Genomic DNA, 20,268 nt, shown 5'->3' with positions numbered 1-20,268 from the left:
GACCCCAGTTATTATTTTTGTTAGGAGCTGAATGACATTGGGGGGTGGTGTTGCCAGTTCTCACTAGCTGTCTTGTCATTTTTCTTTTGTGCAGAGCCGACGGTCTGCAGCCTGTGCTTGTGTTTGTGCAGTGAGGAAGACAAAATGAAGCAAGCTCTTCTTATCATCATTGGATTTCTCGGGTGTTGTTTATCAGTTCCAGTTTTCCCAGGTGAGTTTCTGTCTGGTACCTCCATCTTCTCGTTCCATGTATGTCTTATTATTATTATTATTTTTTTTTCTTTATTGATTTTATTGTAGTCCATACAAATCAATCAAGTTTTTACAAAAAGAAAAATTAAGTTAATGACAGATCGATTCCCACCCCTGAGAGAGAGAGCAAGCCAAACGGTGTAAAATTTAAGGCTTGTAAACATATCTAAATTAATAAATTCTCTGTGCTTTATGAGCTTATTTTAAAATATTACCGATTAGATCGTGCCATTTTTTTGAAAAAAGTCTGTACGGATCCTCTAACTGAGTATTTGATTTTTTCCAATTTCAAATAATATAACACATCGGTTTCCCACTGACTTAAAAGAGGAGAGTTTGGGTTCTTCCAGCTTATCAGAATAAGTCTGCGTGCCAACAGTGTAGTGAATGCAATCACAATTAGTTTGTCTTTCTCCACTTTAAGCCCCTCTGGAAGACCACCAAACACAGCTGTTAATGGGTTAGGAGGGATTGTGAGTCCAAGGCTGTCTGAGAGGTAACTAAAAATGTTTGTCCAGAATAATGTTAGTTTGGTGCAGGCCCGGAACATGTGACCCAGTGAGGCTGGGACTTGGTTGCAGCGTTCGCAGGTTGGATCTTGCTCTGGAAACATTTTGGAGAGTTTTAGACGAGACAGATGTGCTCGATATATAATTTTAAGTTCTCCATGTATGTATTATTAGGCTTCTTCTGTTGGAAAACTGAGATCCTCTATTCAGCAGCGAGAACTTGTGGCTTATGGCATGAATGTATTGTGAGTGTGGCACATTACAGTATGCCACTTGATCAAGGATGACTGGGACAGCGGAAGGCTGAGGACACTAGTGTTACACTATTTACTCATCTCTCTTATGCAAATTGATTTATATTGTAGTTTTTTCAACATTTCAACATTTATTTATATAGCACATTTTCATACAAAAAAATGTAGCTCAAAGTGCTTTACAAAATGAATAGAAAAATAGAAGACACAATAAAAAATAAACATAAGTCAACATTAATTAACATAGAATAAGTAAGGTCCGATGGCCAGGGTGGGCAGAAAAAACAAAAAGAAAACTCCAAAGGCTGGAGAAAAAAAATAAAATCTGTAGGGGTTCCAGACCAAGAGACCGCCCAGTCCCCTCCTGGCAATCTACCTAACATAAGTCAAACAGTCCTCTTTGTATTTAGGGTTTTCATGGAAGGACCTGATGATGATGGTCACGTAGACTTCAGGCTTTCAGTCCATCAATGTTGGTGCATCATGATGCTTTGAGTAGGTGGTGGTGGCGCAGGCCGCCACCACAAAGAAACCGGAAAAAGAAACAGAAGAGAGAATTGGGGTCAGTATGGATTTTGGAGCCACTGTGAATAGTTATTATGATGAATTGAACATACAGAGTATCAGTATTAAGTTAAAGTGAAGTTATAAAAAGGCCATGTTAAAGTAATGTGTTTTCAGCAGTGTTTTAAAGTGTTCCACTGTATTTGCCTGGCGGATTCCTATTGGCAGGCTATTCCAGATTTTAGGTGCTTTCTGCAGTGGCAATTAGGGGTGAAAGTGCAGTCCTGTAGCTTACAGTTCAAGTGCAGCCCTCAGTGACTGCAAGTTTTCATTCCAACCAGTTTCACAAGTGGCTCAGTCTCACTTCAAATTGATCCAACTGTTTACTCAACTGGGTTATATTTTTTCCTTCTCTTAATTTGCATTCAGAAAAGTTTGCTAGTATGACATTTCCATGTAAATAAATTCAGAAATGTGTATTTTTTGCTGTAGCTTGAACCGCTTCCAATCCTGTTCTTTGACAGTCACTGTTCTACGTGAAGTTTGCTCCCTTAGTTGTATCCAAATACAAGAAATGAGTGACATACAATGCAGACACGGGTGCAAGAAAAGCTAGCTAATTAATCTCACACATTGATTTGTGAAACAGTTTGGAATAAAAACCTGCAGCCAAAGTGTTTCCCGAGGACTGAACTTGAATACTACTGCTTTAGACATTAGGCCTGTGAAAGACAGGGGGTGCCACCTAACCCCGAAAAGACACAACCACACCCTAACAGTCCCAGTTGCAAAATAAACATTTTTATTTCACATTACAGTTGACTCCACAATTTTTAATGATCAATCCTCATTTTCCTCCAGGTGAGCTTTGCCTGCTTCCTGCCTCCCGACTCTGACTAAGCTGGAGGAGGTTGGTCGGCTTCCTTTTATGTTAGTACTTCCGAGTCAGACAGAAGTGCCCTGAAACAGGGAGTCCTTCTCCCCGTATTCCCCTCTGGTGTCGCCTAAGGTCCCTGACAGGGTTGTCCTTCATGACTACTAATCCCATGGATCCCTGCGGGTGACCATACTGGGTCCATGTCAGTGAAGCAGTGCCATCTCTCATACTGGGGGAGCAACTGCTCTTGATGCACAACCTTCCCCAGTGCATCCACTAATCTTTCCCCTTTTGAGAGGGATAGCTATGGCGTTATTTCAGTGCCACTATTCTGAGCACACGTAAAAATATTGAGCAGTAAAAAGATTGCAAGTGCAAGTGTTGCATTTTGAAGAGAAATTTATTTTGAGCGCATAAAGCTGAATTTGAGTGAACAAAATTCATTGCTGCGTGCAAAAAATGTATTTCAGTGTTTGCGCTTATCCATATACACACACACAATAGCACCCTCTCGCCAGTTTTTCATTTGCGCTTGCTGCAATGTGTTGCTTGCGCCACAACATTCTCTGCTGCGAGCCAACTCTCTGTACACCGTTATAAGTGTGCCACAAAACCAACCAATCACAGACTTGGTTTCAAAAATTCTGATTGGCTCTTACGGTCTCCAATCAGAATATAATTTGGAGAGTCAGTTGGCATGGTTGTATAATGCAACTACATTATACTACACCAACGATAGTCTTAACAAATAATATATTTTAAAATAAAATAATTAAAGATATTATCCGCAAATTGGGGTTTAATTGAGTTTAGTTGGATTTAGCTACATTTGGACTGTTTCCGAATGCAGCAGCTAGCGAGCTGATTGGAGACCGTAAGAGCCAATCAGAATTTTTTAAACCAAGTCTGTGATTGGTTGGTTTTGTGGCACACTTATAACGGTGTACAGAGAGTTGAGCGCTTGCAGCAGAGAATGTTGTGAGCGCAAGCAACACATTGAGCAAGCGCAAATGAAAAACTGAGCGAGAGGGGGTGCTATTGTGTGTGTGTATATGGATAAGTGCAAACACTGAAATACATTTTATGCACGCAGCAATGAATTTTGTTCACTCAAATTCAGCTTTTGTACGCTCAAAATAAATTTCTCCTCAAAATGCAACACTTGCACTTGCAATATTTTTTTACGTGCGCTCAGAATAGTGGCACTGAAATAACGCCATAGATAGCAGTCCAGTACATCCCAGCCAGGTTATGTCTCCTTCCATGTGGTCCTTCCGTTATGGCTTACTGGCCAGAGAATTGTCCACCATAGCATTTACAGTTCACATTTTAAGTTATATAAGACTTCACACTACAAAACATCTTTAAAAGTATTGGCTAATAAAAAATGCTTTATAAAACAATGAGCACATTTATAATAGCAAATAAAACAGCAGTAGAGTATCAAAAAGTGTGTATTACCTCAGTTTTATACAATAGCATGTTTCACCTTTTTATTGTTGTTTATTTATAATGCTGAAGTTCCCAGTTTCATTATATTTCAATACTTTGCCTGGAAACAGGACACTTGGTTAATAACATCCATCCGTTAAATCCAAGGGACACGTGGTCTGCTGGAGCCAATACCCAACCAGCGCAGGGCAGGAAACAAACCCTAGGCAGGATGCCAGCCCACCGCAGGGAACACGCACACACTAGGGATAATTTAGAATTGTTAGTGCACCTAACCTGCATGTCTGTGGACTGTGGGAGGAAACCCACGCAGACACAGGGAGAACATGCAAACTCCACACAGGGAGAACCAGGGAAGCGAACCCGGGTCTCCTAACTGCGAGGCAGCAGTGCTACCACTGTGCCACCTGGTTAATAACATAGTATGGGCATTATTAATTTCTTTTCTGTTACAATATTAGTACACTGATATGTTTTCATTTACTTTGGTGCTAACTGTACTTTTGTCAGACTGGGTTGTGATCCACTGTTTTCAGAAGATGTCTTTTTATTCTTTTTGCAAAATATACTGTAAGCCAGAAGATTTGGCATTGTGTCCTGTCTTACATACCCCTTCACTCTCTGCAAATTTTATTGTGTTGTAGATTTTATTTTAAATGGATACATTTATAATTTTTGCCTATCGAGCTACACTCGATAACCCATAATCAACATGTTTTCAGGAAGGTTCCCAAATTTATTACAGATCAATAACTACATTTGAACAGAAATATTCAGACCCTTAACTCAATACTTTGTAGACGCCCCTTTAGCAGCACTTACAGCTTTGATTCTTCTTGTTAAATCTCTACAAGCTTTGCACACCTGGTTTTGGGAAGTTTGTCTTATTCTTCCTGGCTGATTCTCTCAAGCTCCTTTACAATGGAGAGGAAGTGTCTGTAAAGTGCCATCTTCAGGTCTCTCCACTGATGTTCTATGGGGTTTAAGTTGACACCTTGGCTGGCCCACTTATGGACAATCACATACTTGTCATTCCAGCGTTGTGTTAAATATATACTTTGGGTCAGTCTTGTGCTCAAAGGTGAACAGTTGCCCCAGTCTGAGGTCCTGTGCACTCTGGATCTTCCCTCAATTCTGACCAAGCTCCCTATCCTATCCCTACCATTGAGAAGCGCCCCCGTAGCATGATGCTGCTATCACTGTGCTTCACCATAGGGAGGGTATTAGGCAGATGCTGAGGCAGTTTCTGGTCTACGGTAGACATAGTGCTTGGAGTTCTGACCAAAGAATTTAATTTTTGTCACATCAGATCAGAGAATCTTTTTCCTCATCTACTCAGAATTCATTACTCCAGAGTGGCCTTTTTCTGATCGATGGAGTTTTGCTGAGATGGTTATCCTTCCAGCAGGTTCTCCCATCTCAGTAGAGAACCTCTGAAGCTCTGTTAGAGTAAGCATTGGGTTTTCGGTCACCTCCCTGATCAAGACCCTTCTTGCCTGTGTGAACGCTGGCCACGGCACAGACAGACGGACAACATTTTTGCACCCAACACACTCTTTATTTATACTATTTACAAAGTAGTCCAAATCACGTGCACTCACAAACCCCAGTGCTGCTGGCACTGAATCCCCCAAAGTCCAGGGCCCACAGTTTCTGTGCCTTGCTTCCTGGCCGCCTCCTGTCCTCTCTCTTCAGCTCCATCGTACTGCCTCCCGACTTCCACCCCTGACTGGAGGGAGGCGGCCCCTTTTATGGCAAGCCGGATGGGCTCCACCTGCTTCCCGGCACTTAACCGTTGCCACACCCCTATGTGGCGGAAGTGCCGGCTGCGCACCCGGAAGCCATCTGTGTCTCCCCGGTCATCTTCCCCCCGGCACTTCCTGGTGTGGCGGAAGTGCCGGGCTCCCGGATAAACAGGCACTGGGGCGCCGCCTGGCGGGGGCCACGGGTCCCTACAGGGCTGGGCTTCAAAGCCCCCTACCCGAGACCCCCTGCATAACCACAACGGACACCCCCACTCGGTCTGGAGGAGGCACACGCCCTCCTCTGGTCCTCCAAGGCGTCCCGGCCGGGCTCCAGCCCCGGCCAAGGACCACACGGGATAAATCGGCATCGGGGCACTGCCTGGCGGTGACAACGGGCCCCTACAGGGTAGGGCTTCCATGCCCTCGACCCGTGGCTCCCAACAGAACCAGGACGGACGCCCCCTCGCGGTCTGGAGGAGGCACAAGCCCTCCTCACGTCCTCCTGGGTGTCCCGGCCGGGGACCACACTGGTTACTCAGTTTGGCTGGACAATGAACCCTAGGAAGAGATATGCTGGGTCCAGACTTCTTCCATTTTACATTTATTGAGGACACTGTGCTTTTGGGAACACTAAAAGCTTTAGAAATGGTTTCATCCCCTTGTCCTGATCTGTGCCTCACCCCAATTTGATCATGGAGGTCTACAGAGAGAAAATGGAACTTCATGACTTGGTTTTTGCCCTGACATGCAATGTTAATAGTGGGATCTTCTATGCACATGTGTGTGACTTTCTAAATGATGTTCAAACAATTCAGTTTGCCACAGGAGGACTGTAGTATGGCGAGTCTGTGGATCAGAAAAAGGCAGCAGGTTTTTAAATAAATAAATGATTGAATGGCTGGCTCGAAATCCATGGGTGTTCATGCTCATGCAGCTGCATGAGGTTGGTGAAGTAATTGGGGCGAGAAGCACATGCTTGTGAGGGTGTGATCTGTCCCAACTGCATCAATGATGTCCTGCGGTGTGCGATTCAGATGCTGCTTCCAAGGTGATATACAAGGAAGAGTCAACAGGAAAATTGTAAAGGAGAATCAAGTGGGAAAAAAAAAATAAAAGAAATGAGCTCGGCAGAAAGGGAGACCAATTGAGAGCAACAAAAGAAAGAAAGATAAATTGGAAATGAAAGAAAAATTGAGGGAATCAGAAAACTAAAGAAAACACAGATCAGAAGAAAGGAAGTTAAAGGAAGGAGAGAGAAGGCAGGAGGCGAAGAGAGCAGGTGAGGTGTGAGTGAGTGAGTGAATAAGTGAGAGAGAGAAGGCAGGCGGCCGACCTTGCAAGAGCATGTGGCCGACTCTCAGGGGCTGCAGGAGGCCACTTCAGCCTCTCGACCAGCATCATCAAATGTTTTGGAGATGGAACTGCTCCTGGTCTCTGGCTTCTGCTTGACCATCCCCTGGCATCTTTTGTCCACAGGTCATGTCATCATCCATTGGGGACGCCTCTCTGTCCTCCATGGCATCTCACATTGTCTTCAGACGTAAACTTGAAATATCAAAATAACATTCAAACATCGTACCAGACCATTTAGCTGCTCTTGTGTGGAATAAAATGCAGTTTGGATTTCACATTGGTTAATCTTGTATTTTTTGCCTTTACAGAAAAGGAAAAAGATCCCAAGTACTGGCACGACTTTGCTCAGAAAACACTGAAGAAAGCTTTGACCTTGCAAAAACTCAACACCAACATTGCAAAAAATATCATCCTGTTCCTTGGAGATGGTAAGTTGTTTGAGTTTGAAAAAAAAAATGGGAGTGTTGACACCGAGATCTGCGCTGGCCTTTTCAATTCAATTCAATTCAGTTTGTTTTTGTATAGCGCAGCTCGATTTAGTCCGGCTCAGAGTGCAGTAACAAGTTCACAGGTAAAATTCAATTACCATTTTAAAAATGACTGCACATAAGGACATTAAAACATAGTAAAACAAAGCAGATTAACATAAAAAGAACATAAGAAAGTCTGCCCATTCAATGATATTCAGGGAAAAGGATCAAAAACACTGTCTCTCTATTATAAAAAAAAATCCTGGGAGAGAAAGTCTAGGGAGATGAGACGTGATCTTCATGTGAAGATCACAGAAGACACTTAAAAGACCCGCGAGACAAAAGAGATTGGCCATGGAGCGTCTCGCAGGGACCTTAAACATGAGACTTTGTGCCAAGAGATTGTCCCAGGCCCGTCTCGTGGAGAATATGAGATTCTTGCTCGACACACCCAACTTACAACCAATATCAAATAAGACCACAAGCAGCAAAACACTCAGTCATGTGAAGGCTTTAAGCACACACTCTCTCAGGGCTCTCAGCGCATATAAAGCATATAAGGTGTCAATAAGGGGACGCTAGAGGTCGCTGTTGCCCCATGAGACCCAACAGACAGATGCAGATGCTGTTTTAGAAGCACTAAGAAATAATTTAATTTTCTTCTCCAAAGTTCCCCAAAGCACCTCCACCACCATAAACAATAAACAAATCAATAATACAAATACAATAAATCCTCCTCTCCTCCCAGCAGCTCCGTCACTCTACCTCCCAACTCCGACTCACCTTGCTGGGTCTGCACCAGTCCTTTAAATAGTCCTTGACCCGGAAGCGCTCCTGTCCTTCTGTCCATGTGATTACATAGCACTTCCGGGTCAGGTAAAGACTTATATTTTTCTTCAGCCCAGAAGCACTTCTGTTTCTCTGTCTTTGTGACTTGGGAATACTTCCAGGTTACCGGGAAAATAAAAATCCCAGCATCTCCCTGCAGTGTCCCACGATGGCACCCATGGCACCCAGCAGGGCTGTGAAGCCGAACTCCATCCCCCATGGTCCCCTATGGGAATCCAGGGCACCACCATGCTGCAGGGAAGACGCCATCTAGCGTCTTGGATGTGTCGACCGGGATAAGCTGCCGGCTGTCCATCACAAAGGACAATACGTTATAGATGAGACGTCAAAGACTAAGCGAAGAAGAAAGAGCAGTGTGAAGAAAAGAGAGTCAAAAGCATTGGAGAGAAAAAAAATGCAAAAAAGAAAAAGAATAATCTAGGTGCAAACTCATAAAATAAGGTAATCAGCCCTGAACAAGTGGAACTGAGAAAAAAAGCACGTCCAATCATGCTCAGAATTAAAAGACGAAAAGTAAAAGACAAAGTAGAACTTCATAAAGACGTTCACAACCGTAAACACATGCAGAGCAGGTTAGAGATTATGAAAGCAGTGGAATTCGAAAGGCTCAAAAAAAAGTTGGTGCGATACACATGTGGAGAAAGTTAAAGAATATGAAAGCAGGAAAATTAGAAACTATCCAAAAAAAAGAAAGTAAAGATCTCAGTAGTGCAAACAAAAGGAAATTATTACTCGAAAAAGAGAAAATAATCCCCAAGGACCAGGTGTCACTGAAAAAAAAGCAGGACAAAGCGAGGTCAGAAATAAAAGGCAGAGTAGACAACAAAGTAAAACATCATAAAGAGGTTAAAAAACAAGGAGGCCAAACACATGCAGAGCAGGTTAGAGATAATGAAAACTGGAATTCAGAAGACTCAAAAAAAACATTGGCGCAAAACACATGCAGAGCAAGATAAAGGATATGAAAACAGAAATAAACAAAAGTGTCAAAAAAAATAAAGTAAACATTGCATTAGCGCAAAAAAAAAGAAATAACGAAAAGGTGAATAGAGATTGAATATATAGACATAGGTGATATGTCAGAAGTACCGTATATAATTATTGTAAGGTTTTAAAGTTTAAGTCCGAGAATTTCAAAAATGGAGTTTACCTCACATGCATTTATTGGTTACTTTGCAAAAAAAATTATTAACTGCTGGTGATGAAGATCGTTTTGTCTGTGCTGAAATTCCAAACAGAGAAACCAATCCTGAATTAGAGTACAAAGTCATTAAACACGTCTCATGGAGCTCATTTAAAAGATTCAGCATATTGGGACTCAAAAGATTGCAAATATTGTTTTTACAGAAGTTCTGAAATAAAAGTGAAACTAATGAAATAGCAACAATTCAAAGAAAAAAAAATCTTAAAAGTGTGTATCTGGAAAACCAAACATGCCGGTTGGTGAGCGAAGCGAGCAGGAGGCTTATAAAAGAAAATGGGAGCTCCAACAGGCTGCTGTCAGGGATTTGATGTGCAATGTAGATGTGTGTGTGTGTGTGGGTGTGTATGCATGTCTCCATGGTTACAGTGTATGAGGTTCTTCCTTGTGGTCGGGGTCTTTGTCTCTATAGTGTTAGCTTCAGAAGTGTTTTGGGTAGATTAGAGGCATGTTTTAAAGAAATCTTCTGGAGAAGGGAAACTCTAAATGAAGGCAAAAAACTTTCTGAAATATCCATCAGAAAACTACTAGCTTTAATCCCAGTGGCCCTCGTATGATGGGAATTTGAAACACAGTGTCAGCGACTTACTTCCTGACTTTAGCCTGAGAAACAGCCACATGGTGAACATGACCTTCTGACTGTCACCTCTGTGATGTGGAGGCTGAGTTGTTCATCTTTAATGGTGGCAAAGACCAGACTGAGAGGGTGCAGTCTGATCTGAGCAGTGGGCAAGAGAGGAACATGACAAGCAGGTGTAGTGGTGGCACTGCCCGGGACAGAGCTCAGCTGATGCCACCAAGGAAACATTCCGCTTGCTGTGCTTTTAAGTGCATTTAAGAAATCTTTCAAATGCTGTTTCAAAATCAGAATTGAAGATGTTTGTTCATTCTTTTATTTCCTCACGGCTTGATTACTGTAATGCTCTCTTAACAGGTTTGAGCAAGTCCTCTCTCTCACATCTTCAGTTAGTCCAAAATGCAGCTGCCAGGCTCCTAACTCACGCTAGCTGGAGTGATCATATCACCCCCATTTTGCACGCACTGCACTGGCTCCCAGTGTTTTATAGAATTCATTTTAAAGTTTTGATACTTACTTTCAGAGCTTTGCATGGACAAGCTCCTGAGTACCTAACCAGCCTGCTCCAACGCTATACAGCTTGTCGGACTCTTAGATCTGGGCAACAGGGCCTTCTAGTTGTCCCAAACACTCGGCTAAAAACCTGTGGGGATTGTGCCTATCAGTCTGTGGCTCCAAGAATATGGAGTAGCCTGCCTTATAGTCTGCGCCCAGCCGGGTCTGTTGATTCTTTTAAAAAACAACTGAAAACATTTCTTTTTAAACAGGCTTTTAATCAGTGCAGAATAGTTCCAGTATGTTTATTTACAGTATTATTTTTAATGGTTTTGTTTATGTTTTGTTTTAACTGTTGTATTTGTACTGTATTTGCTGTTCAGCGCTCTGTGACCTTTTGTCTGTGAAGGGCGCTATATAAATAAACTACTACTACTACTACTACTATTGCTTGGAGGCAGTCCCTGGGTGTAGAAGTTCTGTTTCTGAGAGTCTTTGTAAATTCAGACATCATAGGTTTGTGGCTGGTGTAAAAGAATGAGTCTCAACACACTGGAAAATTTTGGGGCAGCCACCCGTATATTGTCCCTGGCTGCAAAAGGTTTAAAGAAAACAAGTTGTTGTTGTCAGGTTGAGTTCCAGGAATGAACTGATGAGGTTTTAGAAGATGGCGGTTTTATATGCCATGAACCGGAAGTGATGTCATCTGGCCGGAACCGGAAATGATGTTGGTCTGGGTGCCGGAGCCAGAAGTGACATCAGTCTGGGCACCAGAAACCGGAAAGTGACGTCAGTCTGGGTGCTGAAAACCGGACGTGATGTCAGTCTGGGCATCGGAAAAAATGGAAGTGACGTTAAATCAGGCAGGTTTTCCCATATTTGGCCTGCAGAGATAACAGAAGCAGGTTTAGAGCACCCCACCTCTACCCTGGCCTGGCAGGTAATTACCTCCACTTGGTCCAATCAGCTCACTCCTAGTCACACGTGTATGACACTGGCTACTGGCAGTAACCACAGTGCAAAACATGTGATTTGGGATGGATCGTGGTTGAATTTTACAACAGAAGTGCAGGTAAAAGTAATCTCAAAATATTTACTGATGTTATAGTATGCATATTAGTCTGCAACTTTAAGAGAGATGTAAAAGATGTAAATATGGAGGCTGCTGGGAAATATGACATAGCAGTGCATGAGGGTGAGTTAGATATTCACAAGTGGTGCAGGAGGTTTACCTTGAAGTTTGTTCATTAAAGCAGTTTATTTTGTTATAACAATCCAGTGGGTCTGTCTTCTTAATCTGGCAAAATCTTCACATGGTGTCCGAAGTGTGTAAAGAACACTGAGACCTATTGAAACCATGGCAAAATTTCAGCCATCTGAAAACATCCCTTTTGACTACCCGGCAGGATGGCTGGATTGAAAGCAACAGTTCTTGAGGTTCAGGGTGGCTGAATAATGGCCATTTACATGGGCAAATGGCTTTCTAATGTTTCTATAGTTGCACAGCCACTATATGAACTCCTGAAGTCAAAGGATTCAGGGACTTGAGGATACACACTGCAGGAGGCATATCAACATCTTAAAGAAGTTTTGGCAACCCCAACAGTCCTGAAGTACTATGATGCCAAAAGACCAACTTCTGTCTCAGCAGATACAAGCAGCTAGGGTATTGGAGGCGACATACTCCAAAAATGCTAGATTAGTTTGGAATGCAAAAAAGACAGGCAAAAGGTAAAAAAAAACCAGAATATTGTAAAGAGAGCTGAATAGCCTTGAGGCTCCAGTCAGTCTGCCTTTTTATACTCCTAGTCATCCTATCGGGTGCTCAGAACTCATTTAATGTTGCTTAGGAGCAGATGAAGAGGGGCCTTCTTAGCTCCATTCGTAAACAGACAAAAATAAAACACATGGAGACAACATGTTCAAAGATGCACACAAAGTTACCAAAAGGTTCAATTAGCTTGTCAGAGTAGGTCTGTGTTAACTTTGCAAATATCAGAGTTTTTAGACGTAATCAGTAAATGTTTTTTTAACTCATTATGTGGGAGAAGCCTGCCTAGATTTAGCATTTTATAATAATCAGGATAGAACTGAGGGCGTCAAGGTGATTGAACCACTAGGGTTATTTGGAGGAGTGCAAAGACTAAAACTGTTAAGTTTAACTTCGGTAGGGCAAATTTTGAGCAGTTGCTGCAAAGTTTAAGGAGGATGGACTGGGATTAGCTTTTAAGTGTGGAGACAGTTGAGGCGCAGTGGACCAGGTTTAAAGATGTTTTACATATAATGCAGGACAGGTATGTACCTAAATTTGGAATTAGTAGGAAGTTAAAAAATACTCTGCAGTGGGTTAATAAAGAGTTGAAAAAGAAGCTATTATAATAATAATAATAATAATAATAATAATAATAATAATAATAATAATAATAATAATAATAAATTTTATTTATTTTGCACTTCATATTTTAGAAATCTCAAAGTGCTACATAGTAAAACAAAAATAATAAAACAAGAAAATCTATGTATGCTTTAACAAAATATCTTTCTCAAAGATGAGTTTTAGATTCCGTTTAAAACATCAGTCGACTGTGGGGCTCTCAGGTAGTCAGGAGGCGTTCCACAGTCTCGGCGCCAGATTAAAAAGCCCTATCACCCATACTGCGAAGCTTGGTTCTAGGGACTTGGAGAGTGTTAGTGTGTACAGAGCGGAGAGTGCGTGAGGAGGTATGAGGGTAAGGAGTTCCTGTAAGTAAAGGGGGGCATGTCCATAGATGCACTGATCGGTGAGCAGAACGACCTTGAACTCAATTCTGAGTGGAACAGGGAGCCAGTGAAGGGTTTTCAGGATTGGGGTGATATGGTCATGCTTTCGCACCCTCATCAGGATCCTGGCAGCGCAATTCTGAATATACTGGAGTCTCTGAATACTCTTGCCAGGAATCCCGATGAGGAGCGCATTACAGTAATCCAACCTGGAGGAGACAAAGGCATGGACGAGCTTCTCTGCATCTTCCAGGGTGAGAGTTGGTCGGAGTTTAGCAATATTCTTGAGGTGGTAGAAGGAAGACTTACAGAGGTGTTTGATGTGGGCGTCAAAGGTGAGTTGAGGGTCCATTTTAACACCCAGATTGGTGACAGATGTGGAAAGGGGAATGTTTTGGCCAGCGAAAGTGATACTGGTGATGGTAGAAGAGCGTAGATGGTGTGATGTGCCAACTAAGATGGCTTCTGTTTTGGATCTGTTTAGCTGAAGAAAATTGAACCTCATCCACGCCTCTATCTCCTCCAGGCAGGTAGTCAATGTAGTGATTGGCAGAGGAGCAGTAGAGGAGGTGGGGTTAGTCCTGAGGTAAAGCTGAGTGTCATCAGCATAGCAGTGAAAAGATAAACCATGTCTGCTAATGACATTTCCAAGGGGGAGCATGTAGATGGTAAAAAGGATGGGGCCTAGCACAGAGCCCTGTGGGACACCACAAGTGACGTTGTGGGTATGAGATTTTGCGCTGCCCAGGGTGACGTGCTCAGTTCTGCCGGGATTATGAGGGATTGCCGGCCATGTATCCCGGCCAACACCCCCAAACCTCCAGATGGAGCCATCCCTGCAACATGGATGGACCCCAAATTCCAGCAGGGCATCATGGAACTTGGAGTCTTTCATCACAGCCTTGCTGGATGGGGGCCACCGGAGGATGCTGCAGGGAGGCCCAGGGACTTATACTTTCCTTATAGCCCGGAAGTAATTCACAATCGTGGAAACAGAAGAAATGATATACTTCCAGACTGAAGAAAAAGAGAAGTTTTTACCTGACCCGGAAGTGCTGGATAATCAAATGGACTGAGGACTCAAAAGCACTTCCGGGTCGAGGACTATAAAGGACTGTGGGAGATCCCAGACAGATGAGCTGAGTTGGGAGGCAGGGTGGCTAAGTGTCTGGGAGATTGGAGGATTGTTTATTTGATTATTGGTTGTGTTATTGAGTATAGTGGAGTGGTGATGCTTTGTGCACATTATTAGTATAATTATTGGACTTTTTATCTGGTGTCTGAATGTGGTGTCTGAGGGCTCAAGGGAGCGAGAGTGTCCCAAACTGTCACACTATAAAGGAAAAAAAACCAGACAGATATGGAGTATAAGACTAGTAACTCCAATGTGAATGGTAGGGCATACGAGAACAGCAGGACAACCTTTAAGAAGGATATTAGGGAGACTAAATGACAGAGAGAGAGAGGAATACAGCAGATAAGGTGGAAGATGACCCAAAGAGATTCTTTTAGTATTTTAGTAGTAAAAGAACAAAGAGGAGGTGAAGTGTATCAGAAATAGTAAAGGAAAATTAAAAAATACACAGTGAAATAGCAGATGCTCTAAACTCACACTTTTCTGAGGTCTTCACATGCGAGGAAGTGGATAACCTACTAATACTAAGGAGGTACTGAGCTGTTTAGGAAATGCAGAGGGAGAAGTGTGGCTCAGATTAAATATGCTGAAATAAAACAAATCAGCAGGACCAGATAATATTTATTCTCAAGTTCTTAAGCAGGTTAGCGAGTACAGATATAAACCTTTGACGCATATTTTTAGGAAGTCACTGGGTAAACTCCGAAAGGACTGAGAAAGAGTAAACAGGCAGATCTAAACAACTACAGGTCAGTAAACTTAACATGCATCAGAGGAAAATTAATGGAGGGAATTATTAAGGATAAGATTGAGCAACACATGGCAAGGACAGGAGTTATTCTGAACAGTCAGCATGGGTTCAAAAGTGGGAGGTCGTGTTTTACAAAGATGCTGGAATTCTATAAGGAAGGAACACAAGAATATGAGTAAAGTAGAGCATATAATATTATTTATCCAAAGTTTTAGAAAGCATTTGATAAGGTGCCACATGAGAGGTTGGGCATCAAATTGAAAGAAGTGGGAGTTCAGGGTGTTGTGTGTAGTTGGGTGCAGAATTGGCTCAGACACAGAAAACAGAGGGTGATGGTGCGAGGAACCTTATTCAGATTTGGCAGACGTTAATATTGGTGTTCCACTGGGGTCAGTGCTGGGGCTGCTGCTATTGTTTAACATATATAAATAACTTAGATAGAAATATAAGTAAGAAGCTGGTTAAATTTGCAGATGATAGGTGGATTGGCACCTAGAATTCATGGAATCATTACAGAGGGTCTTGGACAGCATACATGGTTGGACATATTTGGGGCAGATGAAGTTTAAATAAATGTAAAGTATTACATTTAAGAGTTAAAAATGTTACTGTTGTTTAAAAAAACTTTACTGTGTTTTCAAAGAAGTCATTCACGGAGACCAGATGAAAATGCAGAACGATTCTTTAATTGCTCATACAGTAGATATGCAGAAAAGTCTCAGTCCTTGGAGAGAGCAATCAATAAAACAATTTGTCTGCTTTTATGCTTTTCTGTTACATTACCTCATCTAAAACATCACATCATCTGACTCTTAATATGCATAATATGCAGAGCTTTATCCAATCAATGAGTGCCACCAGTATTTTCTGATTCCTTTTGACTCTCCCACTAATTTGAATATTGCCTTGTAATTAGGGGTGATCTGCAGACTCTTCGATTGATTTTAGCACCGCTACATTGGAGTGCTACATTCACACAGAATACATGTATGTGAATAAGAGGGAGGTCAGTGGAATGGTGAGGATGAAAGGAGTAGAGTTGGCTAAGGTGGATGAGTTTAAATACATGGGATCAACAGTACAAAGTAAAGGGGATTGTGGAAGAAAGGTAAAAAAGTTATTCTGGACTTTAGGACCACTAGAAAGACCAATCACAGTCCGATAACAATCAATGCACAAGCTGTGGAGAGAGTTTCCAGCTTTAAGTTTCTAGGAGTCACCATCTCAGAGGACCTGTCCTGGGCTGACAACAACTTGGCTATAATAGGCAAAGCACAACAATGCCTCTATCTTCTCAGGACTCTAAGGAGAGCTGACCTCCCCTAGAAGCTGCTGGTTAATTTCTATAGCTGCACTACAGAGAGCATCTTAACTAACTGCATGATGGCCTGCAGGTACAACAGCTGCACCAAGGCTGCTAAAGAAACCCTGCAGCGGGTCGTAAAAACAGCAGAGGCCATTATTGGGACTGAACTGCCATCACTCGAACTCTCGTATAAGACTTGCTGTGTGAGAAGGGCCAAAAACATTCTCAAGGACAAAACTCATCCTGGAAATTCGTTGTTTGAGCTCTTCCTGTCAGGAAGACGCTTTAGGTCAATCCCTGTACAAACAAACAGACTAAAAAAGAGCTTTTTCCCATCTGCCATAAACTTTCTGAACTCTGAATCTCCTCAGTCTGAGATCATTTTTAATTGAACATGTGCAATAAGCTATACTGGTAATGTGCAATATACTAATATAATGCAATATATAATATGTAATGTACTATTCATTAACAGGTGCAATAACAATTTATGCTGCTGTACTTTGAGCAATAATAATTTGCTCTGGTTACTTGATCACTTAACACTGTATACGACATATTTGGAATTATTTGACTTTTCTTTAAATACACCTTGGGTCTATCACAAAAAGTAATTTTGTTGTGTTACACAATGACAATAAAGTGCTTGAATTGAATTGAATTGAAAAAGAGAGTGCAGGCAGGGTGGAATGGGTGGAGAAGAGTGTCAGGAGTGATTTGTGACAGATGGAAATCAGCAAGAGTGAAAGGGAAGGTCTACAGGACGGTAGTGATACCAGCTATGTTATATGGGTTGGAGACGGTGGCACTGACCAGAAAGCAGGAGACAGAGCTGGAGGTGGCAAAGTTAAAGATGCTAAAATTTGCATTGGGGGTGACGAGGATGGACAGGATTAGAACATTAGAGGGTCAGCTCAAGTTGGACGGTTGGGAGACAAAGTCAGAGGGGCGAGATTGCGTTGGTTTGGACGTGTGCAGAGGAGAGGTGCTGGGTATATTGGGAGAAGGATGTTAAAGATAGAGCTGCCAGGGAAGAGGAAAAGAGGAAGGCCTAAGAGAAGATTTATGGATGTGGTGAGAGAGGAAATGTAGATGATGGGTGTAACAGAACAAGATGCAGAGGATAGAAAGATATGGAAAAAGATGATCCACTGTGGTGACCCCAAATGGGAGCAGCCAAAAGGAGAAGAAGACAGTGAAGGGGTGTGTGGGCTTTCCTATTCCTATTCAGGCTTTCTAGAGGGGTGTTTGTCACTCATCTACTTCCTTTAACCTTAGCAGCTATCTTAGGGGCTCCTCTAAGATAAGGCAAAAACCTCACATGCCTAGGCTTGAAACAACATTTAGTTAACCCTTTAGTTACATTCAGCTCTTACCCTTATGTTTAATTCATTATTATAACGTCATATAAGTATATTCTTGTGTTAAATTGTAAAATTATATAATTGATTATTGATTAAAAACACTGATTCAAATTTTTTATTAGGTTTCAATACACAGTGGAAGTCTGAAAATCGAAAGTACAACTGAGAAGAATGTGGGAGTCGTAGTGGACTTGTTACTATCAGCTGCCATACAGTGTTCAGAAGCCGTTAAGAAGGCTAACAGAATGTGAGGTTATATAACGCCCTGATGTGTAGAGTACAAGTCCAATAAGGTTCTGCTCAAGCTTTATAACGCAGTGATGAGGTCTCATCTGGAGTCATGTGTAGAGTTTTGGACTTCAGGTTACAAAAATGGCATAGCTGGATTATGTGCTGGATTAATAAATCTATCTATCTATCTATCTATCTATCTATCTATCTATCTATCTATCTATCTATCTATCTATCTATCTATCTATCTATCTATCTAAAAGTCCAGATAAGAGCAACTAGGCTGATTCCAGGGCCATGGGTGATGAATTATGAGGGTAGATTAAAAGAACAGTTTAACCAAAAGAAGATTAAGAGGAGACATCACTAGAGTGTTTAAAATTATGAAGGGAATTAAAGTACAGTGAATCGAAACTGTTACTTTAAAATGAGTTCATCAACAACACAGGGACACAGTTGGAAACTTGTTAAGGGTAAATTTCACACAAACATTAGGCAGAACCATAGACACGTGGAATAAGTGACCAAGTAGTGTGGTAGACAGTAGGACTTTAGGGACTTTCAAAATTAGACCTGATGTTCCTTTAAGCATTAAGTGAATAGGTCTGGCGAGCTTTGTTGGGCTGTATGGCCTGTTCTTGTCTAGACTGTTCTAATGTTCTAATGAAATGCTCTTTATTTGTAAGATGAATTTGCTTGTTCACTGTTGCACAGCTCCTAGAGCCCCTTTTTCTGTTTTATAGCATTGTGGCCAGAATTGCACACAGTTCAGACACATGACATGGTGTGTAATATATGATTTACGTAATCTTAAGAGTTATCAAATTATTGTTAAAGGTTCGAAGTAAAAATTTAGCATTATGAAAATTTTGTGTTACTCATTCCGCACAGTTGCAGTAAGGAGACCCGGGTTCGCTTCCCGGGTCCTCCCTGCGTGGAGTTTGCATGTTCTCCCCATGTCTGCGTTGGTTTCCTCCCACAGTCCAAAGAGATGCAGGTTAGGTGCATTGGCGATCCTAAAATGTCCCTAGTGTGTGCTTGGTGTGGGGGTGTGTGTGTGCGCCCTGCCCAGGGTTTATTTCCTGCCTTGCGCCCTGTGCTGGCTGGATTTGCTCCAGCAAATCCCCGGCCCAGGGTTTATTTCCTGCCTTGTCTTCCTTTTACTGATCCCTGTGCTGGCTGGATTTGCTCCAGCAAATCCCCGTGACCCAGTAGTTAGGATATAGCGGGTTGGATAATGGATGGATGGATGGACATTCCACACAGTCCAATGCTCATGCTCTTCCGTCTTCCTTTTACTGATCTGACTTTTTATTTGCTGCTGTTTGGTGGCTCAAAGAAATGTCACTTTTTCTGTTGCCACTTGCAGCACCTATGTTTATTCATCTAGAAACTCTTTGCCATTCACAACTAAACCACTGCCTAAAGTGAGCTACAATGAATTATGTTAGTACCATTAAAGTTATTGAAATATTTTTGATTTAATCAATTTTGCTATTACAAACAGGATGAGCTTCTTTCTATGACATCAAGACTTATCAGTTTCCAGGACTCTCATGGGCTCTGTAAGTTATGCCAGCTTCCTTAGCACCAGGTTGTTCCACCATCTGTACCAACTCTAGGTCAAGATGATCTTACAGCCACATAAAATGTAATGGAGCTTTGCCTGAGCTGCACCACACAAGTCACATTTCTCTTCTAAACCAGACCACTGAGGTTCATTGGCTGGGCCTGGGAGTGTGTCATATGTGACCCTGACAAGGAAGGTCAGTCTTGCCTGGGTCATCTTTCAAAGGTCAGCCCATCCCATTATTCTTGGGGCAATACCCTTCTGATTTTGCCTGACAGACTTCACCAATTACCAGTCACCCTCAATCTATGTATAGTGACCAACAGGGCATGCCACCAAGCCCCAAACGCCTAAACACAATCCCAAAACCACAGTCAGGGGTTCAAAATGCAAGGTCTTTTATTCAGAGACTGTAGCTTTACAAAATTCTTCTTTTTAATAACACAGTATCCTTCCACTCCTCAAAGGGGAGCTTTGTTCTTGGCCTTTCCTGAAGGTCTAGCAGCATCTTTTATGCCAGACCCAGGAGTACTTCAGGTGTCACACAAAATTACACCCAGGAAGCACTTCTAAGTTAGGCGGAATCTCTTTAACATGTAGCAAATCTCTCCCT

General features: G+C 42.1%; 1 protein-coding gene across 1 annotated transcript in view; it reads left to right on the top strand.

Moving 5' to 3' along the window:
- The window catches only part of alpl (alkaline phosphatase, biomineralization associated), a 149,674-nt gene that overhangs the window by 78,537 nt on the left and 50,869 nt on the right, over positions 1-20,268 (top strand). Inside the window, exons 2-3 of the mRNA XM_039755708.1 lie at positions 95-211; positions 7,255-7,374. Coding sequence (XP_039611642.1) covers positions 145-211; positions 7,255-7,374 — 187 coding nt within the window. The 5' untranslated portion in view covers positions 95-144. The remainder of the gene's footprint in view (positions 1-94; positions 212-7,254; positions 7,375-20,268) is intronic.

This window comes from Polypterus senegalus, chromosome 6 (assembly GCF_016835505.1).
Source record: "Polypterus senegalus isolate Bchr_013 chromosome 6, ASM1683550v1, whole genome shotgun sequence".
Taxonomy (NCBI): Eukaryota; Metazoa; Chordata; class Cladistia; order Polypteriformes; family Polypteridae; genus Polypterus; species Polypterus senegalus.
Note: the sequence above shows the minus strand (reverse complement) of the source record. Positions and strands in the feature narration are given on the sequence as shown.